The sequence below is a fragment of the Bos taurus genome, chromosome 7 (genome assembly GCF_002263795.3).
Source record: "Bos taurus isolate L1 Dominette 01449 registration number 42190680 breed Hereford chromosome 7, ARS-UCD2.0, whole genome shotgun sequence".
NCBI classification, from domain to species: Eukaryota; Metazoa; Chordata; class Mammalia; order Artiodactyla; family Bovidae; genus Bos; species Bos taurus.
In genome coordinates this window covers 3,781,736-3,801,567 of record NC_037334.1, presented here as the reverse complement: position 1 = coordinate 3,801,567, position 19,832 = coordinate 3,781,736, and the positions used below count along the sequence as shown (strand labels likewise).

At 60.0% G+C, this 19,832-nt stretch overlaps 2 protein-coding genes across 3 annotated transcripts; both read left to right on the top strand.

The window, feature by feature from the left end:
- YJEFN3 (YjeF N-terminal domain containing 3) lies at positions 1-9,612 on the top strand. 2 transcript variants are annotated; one of them, XM_003586240.6, is made up of 6 exons: positions 441-586; positions 5,131-5,239; positions 7,145-7,255; positions 7,465-7,578; positions 7,661-7,811; positions 9,370-9,612. In XM_003586240.6, the coding sequence occupies exons 1-6, from the start codon at positions 528-530 to the stop codon at positions 9,573-9,575; spliced, it is 750 nt and encodes a 249-aa protein (XP_003586288.1). In that variant the 5' UTR covers positions 441-527; the 3' UTR covers positions 9,576-9,612. The 2 variants fall into 2 exon arrangements, with proteins under 2 accessions (XP_059744480.1, XP_003586288.1); XM_059888497.1 differs by lacking the exon at positions 5,131-5,239 and having other exon boundaries at positions 1-586.
- Positions 9,613-10,170: 558 nt separating this feature from the next.
- CILP2 (cartilage intermediate layer protein 2) lies at positions 10,171-19,188 on the top strand. The gene is made up of 8 exons (NM_001192528.1): positions 10,171-10,297; positions 11,181-11,279; positions 12,359-12,631; positions 13,206-13,361; positions 14,435-14,713; positions 15,597-15,705; positions 15,906-16,063; positions 16,287-19,188. The coding sequence occupies exons 1-8, from the start codon at positions 10,234-10,236 to the stop codon at positions 18,620-18,622; spliced, it is 3,474 nt and encodes a 1,157-aa protein (NP_001179457.1). The 5' UTR covers positions 10,171-10,233; the 3' UTR covers positions 18,623-19,188.
- The last annotated feature ends 644 nt before the right edge of the window (positions 19,189-19,832 follow it).

Genomic DNA, 19,832 nt, shown 5'->3' with positions numbered 1-19,832 from the left:
GGGACTAAGCAGAAGATGCCAGTGGGGTGGCCCCTGGATCGCCCTGCAGTGGCGGCTGACGAATGTGCCTGGACTTTTCCCTGCCTTTCTCGAAACCCTGCTGGTCAGCAGCCAGCTTCTTCAGCCTGGGGATCTTCCCCACTGGGGTACCGGGTGGGTGGATGGGCGACCTGTATTGGAATGTGCCGGGCTGGAGAGGGGCGCAGCAGAGGCGGGCCCACTTGCACCCAGGCCAGGACCCTATAGCGGGGGTGATGAGCCCATCGCTGTCCTTCCAGACTTTGTTTCCCTGCCAGTATTCGGAACTTTGGGATTCCCGCCATCCCATAGGCAGCTCCACTCCTGGCACAAAGGGGTTAAGTCCACTTGCACTTTACAGCCAATGGCCGTGCGCAGCGCCTTCGCGGCGTCTCCTGATTGGCGGACACACAGTGGGCGGGAGGCGAGGGGACGCCCCCTCTGCCCAAGGATGCGTTTAAAAGGCTGGGGCAGTGGTGGCTGCCTGCGGCACACAGATCGCCTCCGCCATGAGCAGCACGGATGGCCCGGATCTAGCGGAGGCGCCCGAAGAGCGGTGTTTCCTCAGGTCAGCCAGGGAGAGGGACCAGAGGGAAGCAGGGGCATGGCTGGAAGAAGGCCTGGGGAACCAGGGGCTGTAGATGGGAGGCAGAGGCATGGCCGGGATAGGGGGTGGGGAGAATGCCAGGCCCATCCCAGAATTTCGAATTTCCTTGGAGGGATTAAACCTGCGGCTGCCAACACCTCCAATGCTGCGTTGCTAGGGAAACGGTATCTGCAGCAGGCCCGCCCCTCATGAATTATTCATCAGCACCACTGGTTGCTCCCTCAACCCCATCCCCGCCAAATACACAGAGCCTAAGCAGGCCCACCTCCTCTCCATCTTTCCCAGGGACCCTGGAGCCGTGCGCCTTGTTCCCCATCTGGGAAGAGCTGCAGGCTTTCAGCTCCTCAAATGCTCACACCCTCCTTGGTAGTCCCCCCTGCTACTAACACCCTTGTTCAGAGAATAAAACTGAAGACTGGGGAGGGAAGCTGCTGGCTGAGCTCGGATTAAAGCGATTTTTAAATACACGGGCCACTTGCCAGTGGGCTGATGAATTTGGGGTCTGGAGCCGGCAGCTGCGGTTGTGTCTTCCCCCTGATCCTGAGTCGCCCTCCCGTGTCCTCGGCTAAGTGTGCGATACGGGCCCCAAGCCAGGCTCTCTCTAAACCAGACCCAGCCCGCTGGCCACTCAGCCCCTCTCCTCAAGACAGGTCCTGTGCAGCAGTTGGCTGGTACCCAGACTCAGCTAGAGACCCAGCACATGCGAGGCAGGGGGAGGAAAATGTTAGAAGCTGGAGCTGTGACTGCACCTAGTGTGGGGGACGGAGAGGCCTCAAATGCCACCCGGGGAGTGATGAGGTGCTGTGTGTTGGGTCAGAGTGGAGCACGGGGAGAGAAGGCCAAAGTGGGAGACATACTGGGGAGCATGTAAGTCTGGTGAGGAATTTGAATAAATATTCTCTGAATGCGGGGGAGGTTTGGGAAGTCTAGCATTCAAGTTTTCAAAACCCCCATGGCTCCTGTGGAGTTTGAGGGGACGGGATTGCAGTAGTAGCCAGGTGAGCCAGTGATGGAGGGCTGGAGGGCAGAGGCGGGAGGGTGGAGAGAAGCAGATGGAGCTGAGAGAGCAGGGAGCGTCTGGCACAGACACCCTGGCCTCAACAGCTGCACCTCTAAAGAGCCCCCTCTGGGGCTTTTGCTCCTTCTGGGGCTGGTGGGCAAATCCTGGGGCCTTGCAGCTCCTCTCCTGGGGGCGGAGGTGGGAAGAAGCAAGAGGCACCTTCATAAACTGAGCACCTTCTGCTCCTCAGCCCCATAGCAGCTCTGCCATATCCCCTGCCCGACTCGGAGCAGCTGCTGCCCCAGCCCTCAGGTTCCCGGACTGCCCTTTGCCTGTGGAGTCCCGGTTATCACTCTGGTGACCTGCTAGGCAGGAAAATAATGGAGTGAAAGCCGCTCAGTCATGTCTGACTCTTTGTGACCCCATAGACTGTAGCCCGCCAGGCTCCTCTGTGGGGATTTTCCAGGCAAGAATACTGGAGTGGGTTGCCATGCCCTCCTCCAGGGGATCTTTCCAAGGGATCGAACCCAGGTCTCCCGCCTTGCAAGCAGATTCTTTACCATCTGAGCCACCAGGGAACCCCAGGAAGCCTCCAAATGGAGGCCAGAGGCCAAATCTTCAGAACAGAGGAAAAAAAGAGGAGGATGGATGATCTTCCCCAGCCCTCCCAGGGGGGCAGCAGAGCTGTCTCAAGCTGAAGATGGGGAATGAGCTGTGTTACTGCACACAGGCTTTCTCTGGTTGCAGCGCGTGGGGGCTACTCTTTGTCATGGAGCACTGGCTTCTCATTCTGGTGGGTTCTCTCGCTACAGAGCACAGGCTCTAGGTGCGTGGGCTTCAGTAATTACAGCTTGCAGGCTCGGCAGTTGTGGCGCGTGCGCCCCTGAGCTCGCAGGCTCGGTAGTTGTGATGCAGGGGCTTAGTTGCTCTGAAGCACATGGAATCTTCCCAGGCCAGGAATCAAATCTGTGTCCCCTGCATTGGCAGGCGGACTCTTATCCGCTGTGGCATCAGAGAAGCCCCTGGGCCTGCCTGCCCTGGGGGTGCTCTTCATATGGCCCCACCGGGAGCTCCTTTTCCCTACCTGGCCCTTCAACCTACAGCGTCAGCCGCAGACAAGCGTGGGCTTGAATTGTGGCTCTGCTTGCTGGGGTCACAAGGCATGTCACCTTGCCCTGAGCCCCATCTCTATCATGTGACACCCTGCAGTGTGTCTGACCAAGTTTCTCAGCCTCACTCACTCTGCCTCTCTCCTGTCCCTTGAATCTGACAAGTTCACTTCCACCACCGGAAGAATAATGAGCCTCATTATTCTTGCCACTTGGATTACGTCCCACGGCACTCCAGGTCAGCTCCTCCAGGAAGCCCTCCCTGACTTCCCATCCCATAGCAGTCCTGGCTTCCCACCTCCAGCCCTCCTGCTGCCCGGCCTGGTCACACTACAAAGTTAGCTAGCAGGTTGTAGTCTCCTGCTCACAGAACTTAAGAAGGGAGCCTCAGGATTCACCCCAATAAGCCTCTGCTTATCTGTAGGTCGGCCTCGGCTTCTTTGCTCATACCCCATCCACAGCTCTGGAGACAGACCCATGGGTAGAAGGCTCAGTTTTCCAGTTTGCTTCCAGTGTGACTCTGGGCAAGCCATTTTACTTCTGAGTTGTTATATGTTCCTCCAACTCTTTTGAGCCCGATCCTTTTAAAGTAATAATTATTATTATGATGATATGTATCATCATTATTATTATTATACTCAAGGGTGTGCTAATAAGCTGGGGGCAAGTGCTCTTCCTCACCTGGGAGGGGTCCTGGCTAGGGAAGCTGGCATCAGGCTATAGACTCTGCTCAGCTGCTCCAGCCCCTGATTCTGGCACGAGGAACATCTTCCCATCCTCAGTGCCAGCTTTTCCTCTCGGAAGCCACCAAGCCCATGTCCCTTGGAAGGCCCCCTAAACTGGGGCTGGGCCCTGCTCTTAGAAGAGCCCAACACTTGGCTTAATGCTCTGCCATCACCATCTTAAAATTCTTAATAATTATTGATCAAGGGGCCCCACATTTGCATTCTGCACTGGACCTCAAAAATTATCTAGCCTGTCCTGCCTTTTGCAAAGGAGGAAGAAAGCAAGGCTCAGAGAGGAGTCAGACCTGTCACTCAGCAAGCTGGGGGCGGAGCTTCACCTCAACTACATTGGCTCCATCTCTCTGGCCACGATTATTCGAATTTTTAAAAATTAATTTATTTTAACTTCTTTTATTTTTGGCTGCCCTGGGTCTCTCTGGCTTTGTTTGGACTTTGTCTAGTTCCCGTGAGTGGGGGTTACTCTTTGTTGCAGTACCTGGGCTTCTCTTGTTGCAGAACATGGGCTCTAAGCACGTGGGCTCTTGAGTGCAGGCTCAGTAATTGTGACGCATACACTCAGTTGCTCTGGGGCATGTGGAATCGTCCCAGGCCAGGGATCGAACCTGTGCCCCTGCAATGGCAGGCGGATTCCTATCCTCTCTGCCACCAGGGAGGTCCACAGTCATTTGAATTTTATCACTCATCTAAAGAAGAATCACCAATGAGTCTCCTGGCTGCAGTCCCGACAGCCACCACCTCATGTGAACCATTAAAATCCTCTGCAGCCTTTAAAACCCGCCTCTCCCAGGCACCTCCAGTCCAGTCTGCCCCCTCCAGTGTCCTAGAGTTTCCTCAGTGGCTTCCACTGCCTAAAATCCACACATTGTCCCAACAGCTAAGTCCTTCATGCTCTGCTACCTGCGCTGGGTTCCTCCTGCTCTGGGGGCTTCAGGCATCTGGGGGAGGCCCCCACTGTTACTGATGTTTGGTCACTAAGTCATGTCTGACCCTTTCCGACCCCATGAACCGCAGCACTTCAGGCTTCCCTGTCTTTCACTGTCTCCCAAAGTTTCCTCAAACTCACGTCCATTGAGTTGGTGATGCCATCCAACCATCTCATCCTCTGTCACCCCCTTCTTGTCTCGCCCTCAATCTTTCCCAGCATCAGGGTCTTTTTCAGTGAGTCGGCTCTTCTCATCCAGTCGCCAAGGTATTGAAGCTTCATCTTCAGCCTCAGTCCTTCCAATGAATATTCATTGTTGATTTCCTTTGGGATTGACTGGTTTGATCTCCTTTCAGTCCAAGGGACTCTCAAAAGTCTTCTCTAGCATCACAATTTGGAAGCATCCATTCTCCAGCTCTCACATCCGTACAGGACTACAGGCGCCCATGCTCTGGGGCAATGGAACGAACATGCACTGCCATGTGCTTCCTCTACCACCAGAGGGCTCCCGTGCCTCAGGCTTGTGTTCCAAACTCCCACTGCCTCCCTGGCAGGCTTCCATTCAACCATGTATAGGACAGATGAGGGAACTGACAGAGGGTCTTCAACTCTGGGCGCGGGAGTGGGGGCGGTGTTAGGGCCTGGCTCGGAACACTAGTGGCACATTTCTGGCTCCAGCTCAGTGTCTGTCTCTCCGTCTCTCTCTGTCTCCCCGCTCTGACCCTCAGCACCGCGGAGGCAGCGGCCCTGGAGCGGGAGCTGCTGGAGGATTATCGCTTTGGGCGGCAGCAGCTGGTGGAGTGGTGTGGCCATGCTAGTGCCGTGGCTGTGACCAAGGTACCTGAGCCTGCTTCTCAGCCTCGACCCTGAGCAGACGGTCGGTTCACCAAAGCAGAGGCCTAGCTGCATGACCCCCCGGCCAGGATGGTCATTTCTGCCCTCAAGAAAGCCCTCTTGGCTTGGGGCCACCCCAGCCCATCACTCAGATGAGGAGACCAAGGTCCGTCACTGGCCCTGGCCAGGGGGTTGCTGAACATCAGGACAGAGACAGGGGTCCCCAGAGATGTAGAAGCAACTACGGAGATGGGTCTGGGGCCCTTGACTGCCTGTCTGCCACCTCCACCTCTTAGGTCTTGAGCAGAGGGGACGTCAGCTTCCTAAGTCTGAACACCCCCAAACAGCTACCTGCCACGGGTCCAGGAACCGAGGCCCAGAGGTGGTGAGGAGTAGAGCTGTATTTGGCTTTGCGACAAACCCCCAGGCTTCAAAGTGCCTGCAAGAGACCAATTGCTGTCCAGTGGTCCGTGTCATGCTGCCAGACCACGCTGGGCCTGTTTCCTCGTCTGAAAAAGGGTAATAAACTGAGACCAGTGAATAAACACAAATTCTAGAAAAGTGCCCAATCGAGTCAGGGCTCCAGCAGGTAACCTCTTCCTTTTCCTCCCCTTCTTCCTCTTCTTCTGATCACCACTGTATACTTTTGAAAAAACTTCGTATCTTTCTTTACGTGGATGCCACTGTTTTTTAACTTAAACGTTCCTATTTCCAAGTGAAACATATCCTGAGTGCGATGCTCAGAGGAAAGAAGAACAATGAAAATCAAAGCCACAAAAGCAAACCCAGTAAAGTAACCTCATGCTTGGCTGTTGAAGACCAACCATCCAGTTTTCACATTGAAAGCTTTGTGTCTGTCCAGAAGAAAGCCAGCCAGACATTATGACTCTCCCTGACTAGGTCAGGTCTGGGGCTCTGGGCATGGCGTGGTGGGGTCATAGGTATGATCAGGGTGAGTCAGGACCTTGGTGAGACCCTGGGGAGGAGACTCCAAGAGGAAAGAACTCCCTTGGTATGGTTCGAAGTTAGAGTATAGTTTGGCCCCCTGGAGACCTCAGAAGCCCATCAGAGTCACTGTTACTCCTACCTGATAGAGGTGCAGGGAGGAGTGAGCTGAGGCCGCGCAGAAAGTCTGGGCTGAGACTCAGCTCCTGCGTCAAATAGAGACGCAGAGTCTGAGAGAGACAGAGACGGAGAGAAAGAGACACAGAGGTGAAGACAGAGACTGGAGAGAAACAAGTATAATATTATTATCATTACTTTAAAAGGCTTGGGCCCAGAAGAGTTGGAAGAACAACACGTAACAACTCAGGAGAAGTAACATGTCTTGCCCAGAGTCATGTAGGAAGCAAGGTGGAAAACCGAGCCTTCTACCCTGGGGTCTGTCTCCAGAGCCACGGATGGGGAGTTAGCAAAGAAGCTGAGGCCGACCTATGCACAGTCTGAGAGACACAGAGAGAAAGACAGGGAGCGGGACAGAGGAGAGAGGCAGGGCACGGCTGGCTGGAAAAATACCCCCGCCTCCCGCCCCCAACCCTGGGGCCTCCTGGAGGGATGCAGGCCTGGAAACATGGGCGGGGGAAGGGGCAGCCACTGCAGCGGAAAAAGGTGGAAGAATGTCTGCAGCTCAGGCCGAGAATAAACAAACCGCACTCCGGCTCGGGTGGTGGCAGGAGGCACGTTTCTCTGCTCAAGCTTGAGAGAGCCCGAGGCAAGGACTCTGGGTCTCCAACAAGGAAACTGAGGCCCCTAGGGGCCCCGTGCCACCCCCAGAACACCTCTCCCCGGTCTCACCCTCTCGCCTCCTGGCCCGAGCCCCACTCCTTCCTCCACCCCGGCCTCAGTTTCCCCGCCGGCCTCGGGAGGCGTTCCGAACTCCTCACCTTTGCCTTTGCCGTGCCCTGCCAGGTGTTCCCTCTGCCCGCTCTCCCCCGGAAGCAGAGGACGGCGCTGGTCGTGTGCGGCCCAGAGCAGAATGGAGCGGTGGGGCTGGCGTGCGCCCGGCACCTGCGCGTGTTCGTGAGTAGCGAGGACGCCCTTGGCCTCCCAGTGTCACCCCCCCACCCCGCAGCCCTGAAAATATCTCTTGCTCCTCTGCTCAGTGTCTGGGGGGAGAGAGAATATGCCCAGTGCTTGCGTCGGGCAGTTCCTGCCAAGTTGGGAGCATCCGAGGCCCAGTGGGGAGCTGGGGAGGGTCCCAGTGCCGACCCCCTTCCTGCTTCCCACAGGAGTACGAACCCACCATCTTCTACCCCACGCGCTCGCCAGACCCACTGCACCGGGACCTGACTACTCAGTGTGAGAAGATGGACATCCCCTTCCTGTCCTATCTGCCCACAGAGGTCAGCTTGGGTGGCAGCCGAGGGGTGGTGGGGGACAGAGCCCCCAGGCCGCCCTGACCCTGCCTCTGCCTCGCTCTCCCAGGTCCAGCTCATCAACAACGCCTACAGGCTGGTGGTGGACGCTGTGCTGGGGCCTGGTGTGGAGCCGGCCGAGGTCGGGGGTCCCTGCACACGCGCGCTGGCCACGCTCAAGCTACTGTCCATCCCCCTCGTGAGCCTGGACATCCCCTCAGGCACGCCAGGTGGAGGGAGGGCATGAGGGGCAGGGAGGCAGGCTTGGGCAGAGGACCCTCTCCCCTGGTTTCTGGTGGTCCCAGCCTGTTTGCCCACCCGAGTATGCTTCCTCATCAAGGATGGCTTCTACACTCTGGGTGAGGCCGAGGGTCATGTCCATCCTTTGGATGGGCAGTGCCCAGGCTGGCGCCCAGGTGACCCTGGCTCCCCTCCCCCTTACACCCAGCACGGCGTGCCCTCTGCCCATCCTGGCCCAGTCGCCCAGGCAGACGTGAGCTCACTCGGCAAAGGCCTCGCCCATCCTGGCCGCCGCCCCATGCCTGTTGGAACCATTAGGCAACGGGCAGACGGAACAAACAGCTGCTAGCCAGCCGGACCCTCCGTGGGGGCAACCAGACTCGGGGGACATCCTCCGGCTTACAAGAGCCCAGGGTCATAGCAACAGGATGCCACAGAGCTGGGGATGGTGGCCAAAGGAGGAGGTGGGGTGGCTAGTCAGGGGGAGAGGCTGCAAGCTGGTGTCTGAACAGACAGCCTAGGACAGAGGGGGTCGCCCTGTTAGCTCAGGAGGGGTTATTAGTGCCCCTAGTCTGAGGGTGGAAGCTAGGGTCAGAGAAGGCAGGATTCAAGTCAGAGGGAGGAGGAATTCCCTGGTGGTCCACTGGTTACGACTCTGCACTTTCAATGCAGGAGGCACGGGTGTGAGCTCTGGTCAGGGAACTAAAATCTCACATGCTGCACTGTGTGGCCAAAAAATAAAGAAACACACATTTTAAATAAATAAAAAGTCAGAGGGAGGAGGCTTTCAGTCAGTGGTCCCAGACGGGTTGGAGGGGGCAGAGAAGGCAAGAGCCCAAGTCTGAAGGTGAAGGCTCATCTGAGATATGGCAGAGGCTATATCCCCAGTGAGGGAGGGGCTGGGACCTGCCAAGCCGAAAGGCAAGATCTGGTCTGAAGATGAAGGCAGGTCAGAGGGAACAGTCTCCAATCAGAAGGAGGAGGATGGATGCTCACGTTGCTAAGGGCAGGGCATATCTTCAGAGGCAAGAACCTAGCACAAAGAGACGGGTCTGGTGGGGGAGGCTTGACTGAGGATGGAGATGAGAAGTGTATTCTGAGTAGAGGGTGGGGATCTGGTCAGAGGAGGCTGCGAGGTCTGGGTGGAAAGGTCTAAGAGGGGGAGCTTAGGGCTGTTAGGGAGGGAGGGATACAGACACACAGGTCTGATTGGGAAGAGCCGCAGGTAGAAATGTAGTCTGATGGTAGAGGTTGAGTCAGATGGAGGAGGAAGATTGGGTCGCAGGACGGGAGCAGAGACAGACAAGTATGAAGGCAAAGGCTGTGGTCAGAGGGGGAGGGAGACATATCCAAGGAGGGAGGAGAAACTGGGCTGAAGGCAGACGCTCAGTTTTACCGGGAGGCCGGTCTGACCAGGACTCACGTGTCAGAGCCGAGGCCGCGCAGGCTGGGGAAGGGAAGTGGGTGGTGGGCGGCAGTTCTCCTGAGAGCGAGCACCCCCCCAGCCTCGGCTCCCGCCTCCCATCCTTCCTCCCCCAGGCTGGGACCCAGAGACTGGCGGCGACGCCGAGGACGGGCTACGACCCGACGTGCTCGTATCGCTGGCGGCGCCCAAGCGCTGCGCCGGCCGCTTCTCTGGGCGCCACCACTTCGTGGCGGGCAGGTTCGTGCCCGACGACGTGCGCCGAAAGTTCGCTCTGCGCCTGCCGGGGTACACGGGCACCGACTGCGTCGCGGCGCTCTAACGGGCGCCCGCGCCAATAAACAGACGTGCCACCACTGCCCCCTCGCCTGGGCCTCCTCTGTGCGCCGCGTCTGCCGCGGGGGCGGGCAGCCTCGGGGGGGAACTGCCCACCGGTCCTCCGGTGGCCCAAGGCGGGAGGGATGGAGGGCAGACGCACATGGGACTTCCTGCTGGCCTCCGAGAAAACCGGAGCCAGAAGAGTGGCGGGTGGATTCCGGGTGAGATTGATTACCAGCGTGCTCGGGGCGACCTAAAGCCAACAGATTCGAAGTGAGACCCGGGGGAGGATTTCTAGCCGCCTAAAGGGCTGCCTAAAGCCTGAATGTCCGGACGGCTTCAGGCTCTGTTCCAGGAGGCACTTCCAGACGTGGAGAAGGGAGGGTGGGCTCAGGAAGGGACTTCCAGTCGGCGACGAAGGGACGCAGGCCAGCCCTAGGGCGGAGGTACAGCCGGATGCACCGAGGGGGTCGCCCCAGAGGGGTGGTCACCCAAGTCACCTCGGGCCCGGGAGTTGCCCAGACGGGGCGTGGCCTGCATGGGGCGTGGCCTGCGGCCGCGTCCCTCCCCCATCCTCAGCCCCAGCGGCCGCCAGACCCGCGGGAGTCCGACCCGAGTGCGCAGCGGAGCTGGGACCCTCCCTCCGACCTTCGGACCTGACCATGTCGTCACTGCCGACACTGCTCTGCCTCTGTGTTGCCGCCGCACACCTGGCGGGGGCCCGAGGTGAGGCGCCCCTAGACCCCCGCCCAGCCCCCCTCCAGGCGCCCGAACGTCTGGCAAGCAGCCGGAGCCTGGAGACAGAAGCAAGGGACCCACTCGCTTCCCCATGCTGCAGCCGCCTTGCCCGCCTCGGGAGTGGAGTGAGGGGGCAAGGACAAGATGGAGCTCCCTCCGGGACCACCTGGGGGCAAGAGGGGACTGCAGGGTATCCATCGTAGCCACAGCGTTTGGGCCCTGAATCATCCAGTCTTGTCGCCAGGATGAAGGGGTCAGAACTGTCCCCTCTCACTGAACTCCTCCCCTCTTGCACACACACACATACCATTCAGAAGAGAAACTCCCATCTCTGGAACACTCAGTAGAGCCGGGCACTGGGCCTATTTTTCAGATGGGGAGACTGAGACTCCAAGAGGGAAGGGACTTATCTGTCACTGCCCAGCCTGGCTATCTCAGACACCTCAAGGCCAGAGAAGCCAGGCTAGATTCCAAGGACTTCCCCTTGGCAGCCTGGGCCCCGAGTGCAGGGATGTAAGGTAGACTGAGGGAGCCAGCAAAGGGATGAAAGAAAATTCAGATCAAGATGAGGGCAGAGAGAGGCACAGCCAACTGAATTCATGGCCATTGAACACAGTGGGAGAACTGTGTCTGGGGGAGTGAAGAGGACAGACTTCCCCAGCCTAAGGGGCTGTGTCTGAGTGAGGGATGGGCTGTGAGAGCCTGGGGGTGGGGAGGCTTCCTGGAGAAGGGGAGGCTGCTGTGCTTGGGGTCCACTGAGGTTGGAGTGTGGCTTCTCCTCTATGAAATGGAAGAGACTGTGGCAGCACCTCACATACCAGGAGCTCACAGAGGTCTCCCCCCACCCCGCCACGCCTTACCCCTTTGATAGGTACTCCGGACGCCGAGGAGCCCACGGTGACCGCGTGGGGCCTTGAAGGTTCATCGTTGCGCCCTGGCCAGCCCTCGCCAGCCCTGGAGGACTGGGAAGGTGAGCCAGTTTGGGTCTGAGTCCTGGTTCTGCTGTGGGCTCTGTGTGAGCTCTGGCTGGTGGGGTCATGTGAGAAGGGGGATGCAAGCTGGGTGAAGAATGCAGGAGGCGTCCCTGGGTGTGGCGGCCCCTGGAAGTGGTGCCCTAAGAGGTCTTCAGTTTTAGGAGCAGGGAGAGTCTAGGCTGTTTGTCCAGGAGGAAACCAGGGGGGGCGGATGGAGTGGCATGGTGGGACAACCAGCTCAGTTCAGTCAAGGAAGCAAGAGTTCTGGTACTCTTTCCCAGATAGGAAGCTTCTATCTGACTTGCTCTTGAATCAGCAAAGGAGTGAGCACCCCCTGGGGGGCTGATGGAAACAGAAGCTAACCTGTGCGAGGCCAGACCCTTCCCACCTCTGGCTTCCCCGAAACTGAGGGTGCCTGATGGGTTCAGTGGGCATTAGTAAGCAAGGTCCCTTAGCGGGTTTCCCTGGTGGCTCAGGCGGTAAAGAATCCGCCTGCAACACAGGAGGCCTGGGTTCCATCCCTGGGTTGGGAAGATCCTTTGGAGGAGGGCATAGCAACCCACTCCAGTATTCTTGCCTGGAGAATCCCCTGGACAAAGGAACCTGGCGGGCTACAGTCCATGTGGTCGTGAAGAGTTGGGCACGACTGAGCGACTAAACACAGCACAAGCAAGATCCCATTTGGCACTGATGGGGGCCTGGGGAAGGGCAGCAGAAGGGCTGGTCTCAGGCGCGGCTCCTCCTGCTGCCCTTACATCTCCTTACCTCTCAAGAGTTCTGAATTCTCAGGGTGGGGGTTGGTGACACAGTGGCAAGAGCCCAGCTTGCACTCCTGGGCCAGCTCAGGTACTGAGCAGAGCAGCAGAACTAGGGGGGCTGCAAGAGGAAAACAACCTCCCTTAATCCCTTTGCAGCTCCTTCTGTGCTCGAGGGCTCTGGATCTGGGAAGGCTGGGCTGGCCCATGCACCAACCCGGCTTAAACGCGAGATGGGGGTGGGCAGGCCCGGGTTTTCGCATGAATTGATGGGGCCCGACCGGCGGCGGCCCGGGTTCCAGCGCCTGTGGTCCCCGCAGAGGCCAGCGAGTGGACGTCCTGGTTCAACGTCGACCACCCGGGCGGCGACGGTGACTTCGAGAGCCTGGCCGCGATCCGCTTCTATTACGGGCCGGCACGCGTGTGCCCAAGGCCGCTGGCGCTGGAGGCGCGCACCACAGACTGGGCGCTGCCTTCGGATGTCGGCGAGCGCGTACACCTGAACCCCACGCGCGGTTTCTGGTGCCTCAACCGCGAGCAGCCCCGAGGCCGCAGATGCTCCAATTACCACGTGCGCTTCCGCTGCCCGCTCGGTGAGGGCGGGCTCAGGGGGCCGCAGGGACTGGCGGGAGGTGGAGGAGGCCTGAATGTTCGGATCTGGGGAGAGGGCAGGACCGAGAGGATGTGGGCGTGGCTAGGAGGAGGAGGGTCCTTTAGGACCAAGGCCACAGGAGAGGGCTGGAGCAGGGGAGCAGAGGGGGCTTTGGAAGGGATGGGCTGAAATGGCGGGGGCCCAGGTAGCGGGGGCAGGAAGGGGCCCCCAGGACCGCGTATCCGTCTTGCTGCCCTCATTTGCTCTACAACAGCTTCGTCCTGTGAAAGCGTGTTGTGAGCCCCAGACACGTGTGAGACGCAGAAAGAATAGCTCGGCTGGGAGGGGAGGAAAGAGAGGTCGCGGGCGGGGTGGGTGGGGCGGTGGTGTGCTGGGGGTGGACAACTGTACCTCCACTGCACATTCGACCGGTTCGCCTTGGGGGGGAGAGGCTAGGACTTCTCTCTGACTCAGATGCACGTGCCACGAACGTTCTCCAGCCCCACACTGTCACCAGATTCTGGGTTTCTGGGGTGGGCGGCCACCTGACGCCCCCATCTCTGCCCTCTCCCCAGAGGCCACGTGGGGTTCGTGGGGCCCTTGGGGTCCCTGTTCGGGGAGCTGCGGGCCAGGCCGTCGCTTGCGCCGCCGCCGCTGCTCAAGCCCCGCGGGGGATGCGTGTCCCGGGCGTCCCTCGGAGGCGCAGAAGTGTGTGAGGCCTCGGTGTCCAGGTAGGAGGGGCGGGGCCTGGAGGAGATGGGAGGACTAGAGGCGGGGCCTGGGTGTGATGGCAGCGGGGCCAGTTGAGGGAAGTACCTAGAGGGGCTAATTAGGGTGGAGTCTGATGGGGAGGTGCCTGGAGGGAGGAGGCGGAGTCTGGGCGTAGGGGCGGAGCCTGGAGGAGCGGAACCTGGACCACGTGGAGACTGGCTTCTCCTTCCCTTCTGCGCCCCCGAGGAGCACTGGTAAAAGTGTACATCTGGACGGGTGGACTTCACGGGGGTCATGTGCAGTCATGGGCAGATCTGTGGAGGCGCTTCCTCCGTGTGCATGTTGGGGTGTGCGGATATCCCGGTGGATGTGGACACACGCAGAAGCTGGCTCATGCACTCGGGGTGCACACTTGCATGGCATTGGCAGGCCCCGCCCGTCCCCCCACGCCCACGCGGACACGCGCTCACACCCTGGCAGACACGATGCCCAGGCCCTCCCAGGGCCGGACACCAGGCCAGCCAGGAGGCGACTGGAAATTCCAATCAGGCCTGGGCTCCACAAACACGGTCTGGAGACTGCCCCAGCAGAGCCCGCAGCAGGGTGGGGGAGCAGTGTGGCCAATGGGGTGGTGGGGTCCCCACCCTACTCTGCTTGGCTGTGCGTTCTCCATGCCTCTGCCCTGAAGTTTCCAGTGGAATTTTCCATTTTATGGAGAAACCGCAGGATTGGGACTGGAGGGAAAGGTTCTGGGCCCAAGACGCAGCCCCTTGCTGGGCCCCCAGCCCCGGCCTGAACATTTCCTCTCATGCTAGAAGGAGCCTCTCTGGCCTGTGAGAGTCAACTATCCTGTCTCCTCCCCGGGGCATCTCCCTCACACCAGGACCCCGGGTACCCCCCTCGCCCCAGCCCTGACCACTCAGCCCCATGTCCTTTACACCAGGGGCTGCTCCAAGCAGGTCCACGCTGAGGACTCTCTGAGGGGAACGAGGTGGGCAGGGTGCCTAGGTGCCTTTGCTGAGGGACTGATAGAGAGGAAAGCCCTCCCCAGGAAGGGGTCAAGAGCCTTCTGTGCCTCCCTGTGTCCCTCCAGGGTGTGGCCCCAGCACCTGTGGGTGCCCCGACCACATTCTTCTGGGCTCGGTGGTCACCCCATCTGGGCGTCCACTGCCAGGAGCCAGGGTCTCCTTGAGAGACTGGCCTGGCACCATAGCCACTAGTGATGCCCATGGAACCTTCCGGATGCCTGGAGTCTGTGCCAGCAGCCAAGCCAACGTCAGTGCCCAAATGGACGGCTTTTCAGCAGGCATGACCCAGGCCCAGGCCAACAGCTCCATGTCATCAGTGGCCACTGTTGTCCTTAATAAGTTGGGTAAGTGCCTCATGGCAAGAGGGATGAGGGGCCGAGGACCTGGGGAGGTAACTCTGGGTGACACCAAGCACTTGGGACGACATGATGCACAGCGAGGTCAATGGGGCAAGAAATAAGATGTCACAGTCCTTGGAGAAGATGTGGGGGTGAGATGTGAGTTCCAAAGGGAAGCATTAAGATTAGGCATTAAGAACCCACTCCAGTATTCTTGGCTGGGAATCTCATGGACACAGAAGCCTAGCAGGCTGCAGTCCATGGCATCGCAAAGAGTTGGGCACAACTTAGCAACTAAACTCCCGAGTGGCTCAGTTGGTAAAGAATCTGCCTGCAATGCAGGAGACCCGGGTTTGATCCTTGGGTCGGGAAGATTCCCTGGAGAAGGAAATGGCAACCCACTCCAGTACTCCTGCCTGGAGAATTCCATGGACCATGGAGCCGGGCAGGCTATAGTCCATGGGACTGCAAAAGGTTGGACACGACTGTGCAACTAACTTTCACTTTAGCAACTGAACAATAGCAACAACCCACAATCAGGCAGATTGCGATCTAGGGAAACACTTCTTGATGGAAATGTGCCATAAAATGGAGAGTGAAGTGACCCAGCCATAAGGAATACAGAGTTCTATAAGAAATTAAAATTTGTGTATAGAATAATAGCTGCAAATATTCAAACAATAAAGTCCGTGGCTAAAGGGGAAAAAAATAGATTCTGCATTAAGGGTAGAGTCTCCAGCAGATGTGAGGTGAAAGAGAGTGGGGCGAGAGTCATCAGAAAAGACCCAGGTGAAACAGGGCATCACAGTAAGAGACTGGATGGCACCTGCCTCTTGGGAAGGATCACTGGGAGAAGCTGGACCCTGACCTTTGCTGCTTTTGCCCCCAGAGAAGCCCTACCTGGTGAAGCACCCCGAGTCTCAAGTTCGAGAGGCTGGCCAGAATGTGACCTTCTGCTGCAAAGCCTCAGGCACCCCCATGCCCAAGAAATACTCCTGGTGAGTGCCCTGCCTCGTGCTCATGGGTCTCTCGCCCAGCTGTGGGCGTGGAATGGGCGTCCTGTGATTCGTGGTGCCTCGGAGACCCAGAGGAAGCTGCTCTGCAACCTCCCTGTGCTGCATGGAGGGGTGGGGGGTGGATGCAGCCCCTCCCCTCTGCCAAGGACACCCATGGTGTTGTTCACCCGCCCCCCACCCAGGTTCCACAACGGGACGCTGCTGGACAGACGGACACACAGGTATGGGGCCCACCTGGAGCTGCATGGGCTCCGCCCAGACCAGGCAGGCACCTATCACTGCAAAGCATGGAATGACGCGGGGGCCGTGCGATCGGGCGCTGCTCGACTCACCGTACTTGGTGAGCATCTTCAGTAACCCTCCCCCCAATCCCTGACACCAAACTGAGTCCCACCTCCAGCTAAAACTCAGCCTCACATGGAATCCCAACTTCAGACTGATCTCTGACCTTGCTCAGTCGCTGAGCCCCTGGCTTGAGCCTCTGACCCCAATCCAGGCCCCCAGCCTTGGCCTCCCTGGAGCTCTCCCATTTACCCTGATCTGCCTGCTTCCTTGCTCCACAGCCCCGGGCCAGCCAGCCTGTGACCCCCGGCCCCGAGAACACCTGATCAAGCTTCCAGATGACTGTGGTCAGCCAGGCAGAGGGCCCACCTACCTGGACGTAGGCCTTTGCCCTGACACCCTCTGCCCCAGCCCTGCAGGCTCCAGCCCCCGGTGTGGGGACGCAGGCTCCCGCTGCTGCTCCGTGCGCCGCCTGGAGAGCAGGAAGATCCACTGCTCTGGCTACACTCTCCCAGTCAAGGTCGTGGCTGAGTGTGGCTGTCAGAAATGTCTGCCCCTTCGGGGGCTGATCCGGGGACGCGTGGTGGCCGCTGATTCTAGGGAGCCCTTGCGCTTTGCTCGCATCCTGCTGGGCCGGGAGCCCATTGGCTTCACGTCCTACCAGGGTGACTTCACTCTCGAGGTGGCGCCTTCCACTCAGCGGCTGGTGATGACCTTTGTGGACCCCAGTGGCCAGTTCGTGGACACTGTCAGGGTCCTGCCTTTTGACCCTCGAGGTGCTGGCGTGTACCATGAGGTCAAGGCCATGCGAAAGAAAGCCCCCATCATTTTAGACGCCCGCCAGAGCAACACCATATCCCTCGGGGAAATGGGAGAGGAGGCCCCCTTAGGAGAGCTGATCATTCCGCCCGGGGCCTTCCGCAGAGCTGACGGTCAACCCTACACGGGGGCTGTGGAGGCCCAGGTGACCTTCGTGGACCCCCGAAATCTCACTTCGGCAGCCGCCGCGCCCAGTGACCTGCTGTTCGTGGACGGGGACGGGGAACTGGCCCCGCTGCGCACGTACGGCATGTTCTCGGTGGACCTCCGGGCGGCCGGCTCCGCCGAGCAGCTGCAGACGGGGCTGGTGGCTGTGCGCGTGGCCGCTGACCAGATCCGGATGCCGGGCCACATGGAGGCCCTGAAGCTGTGGTCGCTAAACCCTGACACGGGCCTGTGGGAAGAAGAGAGCGGCTTCCAGCGCGAGAGACCGGCGTCCCAGCGGGCCCGCCGGGAGGAGCGGGTCTTCCTGGTGGGCAACGTGGAGATCCGCGAGCGCCGTCTGTTCAACCTGGACGTGCCCGAGCGCCGCCGCTGCTTCGTGAAGGTGCGCGCCTATGCCAACGACAAGTTCACCCCCAGCGAGCAGGTGGAGGGCGTGGTGGTCACGCTGGTCAATCTGGAGCCCGCCCCCGGCTTCTCGGCCAACCCTCGCGCCTGGGGCCGCTTCGACAGCGCGGTCACCGGCCCGAACGGCGCCTGCCTCCCCGCCTTCTGCGACGCCGACCAGCCAGACGCCTACACCGCCGTGGTCACGGCCACCCTGGGCGGGGAGGAGCTGGAGCCCGCGCCCTCGCGGCCGCGCCCGCTCCCGGCCGCCGTTGGCGTGGCGCAGCCCTACCTGGACCGGCTGGACTACCGCCGCACGGACCACGATGACCCTGCCCTCAAGCGCAGCGGCTTCCGCATCAACCTCGCCAAGCCCAGGCCCGGCGAACCCACCGAGGCCAACGGCCCCGTGTACCCGTGGCGCAGCCTGCGGGAGTGCCAGGAGGCCCCGGTGACCGCCAGTCACTTCCGCTTCGCTCGTGTGGAGGCGGACAAATACGAGTACAACGTGGTCCCCTTCCGCGAGGGCGCGCCAGCCTCCTGGACCGGAGATCTCCTGGCCTGGTGGCCCAACCCGCAGGAGTTCCGGGCCTGCTTCCTCAAGGTGAAGATCCAAGGACCCCAGGAGTACATGGTCCGCTCCCATAATTTGGGAGGCAGCCATCCCCGGACCCAGGGCCAGCTCTACGGGCTGCGGGATTCCCGGAGTGTCCGGGACCCCCAGCGCCCTAGCTCCTCTGCCGCCTGTGTGGAATTCAAGTGCAGCGGGATGCTGTTTGACCAGCGTCAGGTGGACAGGACGCTGGTGACCATCATGCCGCAGGGCAGCTGCCGGCGTGTGGCGGTCAACGGGCTCCTGCAGGATTACCTGACACGGCACCCACCACTCGCGCCCACTGATGACCTGGCTTCCTTCTCCATGCTGGCCCCGCTGGACCCTCTGGGTCACAACTATGGTGTCTACACGGTCACCGACCAGAGCCCAAGGCTGGCCAAGGAGATCGCTATCGGCCGCTGCTTCGACGGCTCCTCCGATGGCTTCTCCAGGGAGATGAAGGCTGACGCAGGCACAGCCGTCACCTTCCAGTGCCGGGAGCCAACTGCGGGCCGGCCCAGCCTCTTCCAGAGGCTGCTGGAGTCCCCATCGGCGGCTCTTGGGGACATCCGCAGGGAGATGGGCGAGTCGGCGCGCGTACAGGCCCGAGCCTCAAGTCCACTCCGCACCCGCCGAGGCAGGGCCCAGCAGTGACCTGGCCCCCAGCCTTGTCCCTCTGCCCTGCTCCTGATCCCCCTGTCCTTGGGAAGCCAAGCCCCCTTCTCCAGAGGCTTGCTGTCTCTTAAGGTTTCTGGGTTCCCCTCCCCTGCCCAGGATTCAGAGTCAGGTCTGATGGTGGAGAATCCCAGCAGGTAATTGTTACTGTGTGACATGAAATGGAGTTAGTTTGTCCTGATTGTGGGAGCCAGTGTTGTGGGGTGACCGTGGGGGCATGGTGACCTACTGGGGCCCAAAGGGGATTATTCCCAGCTTGCATACCAGCTCTGATTTCATGTGTATTCAGATAATCCGCGTCTTCAGATTTCTGTGCTGAGCTGGATGCTCTGTTGGGTCCCCTACCCTGAGCTTTGTTCTTGGGGTTATTTATTGGAACAAAGCCTGCAAGACTGTCCACAGGTGTGAGTGGGGAGGGGTCTGGAGGTGGCGCATTGAGGGCGCATTGGCTCTGGGGCTGGGGGGCCCAGTTCTCACATGTTTGGTGCTTGGAGATTCTCTAGGGGGTTGAGGCAGGGATTCAATTAAAGATGCTTCATTTCCTCCTCGTTGTGTCAGTCTTGGTGAGGGAAGGATGGGGGTTGGTACCGCTAGATCCAGAGGCACCTGGGCAGGCAGAAACAGGCCCGAAGCACATACGGACATGAGTGTGAGAGCAGCTTGCAGGCCTGCATGAGGTCTCAGGCAGGCACACAGGCCCCAACTGATGCCCACAGAAGTGTGTCTGCAACACGTGTGAGCGGAGCTGACCCATGAGCCGCCCGAGCCCGTGCAGCCCTGACCGCTGAACACAGTAGCAGCTGCTGCCCTGGCATTCTCCTCCTTGCCTGGCTGTGGTCAGAGGCTCCCACTTGGCCATGTGCCCAGGGGCTACAGTGGGCAGGGAGGAACCCTGGCCAGGGCCGCTTGCACCAGGAGGCAGGAATTGAGGCCGCCCTGGACTTCCGCGGCCGGGGCCACAGCTGCCCTGCCCTGGGTCCCACCCAGCTGAGGCCTGGCCACACCTTGACCACATGGTGACTGCGCTGCCCAAGGCCATGGTCCCGAGCCCTCTGCCCTCACCAAGCCTCTCAGTCTGGACGCGCAGAAGGCACCGAACCATCCCTTGCACGCTGTGCGCTTGGCGGGCAACCCCATGGGACAGGGGCTATTCTGACCACACCCCCACTTTCCAGACGGAGAAACCGAG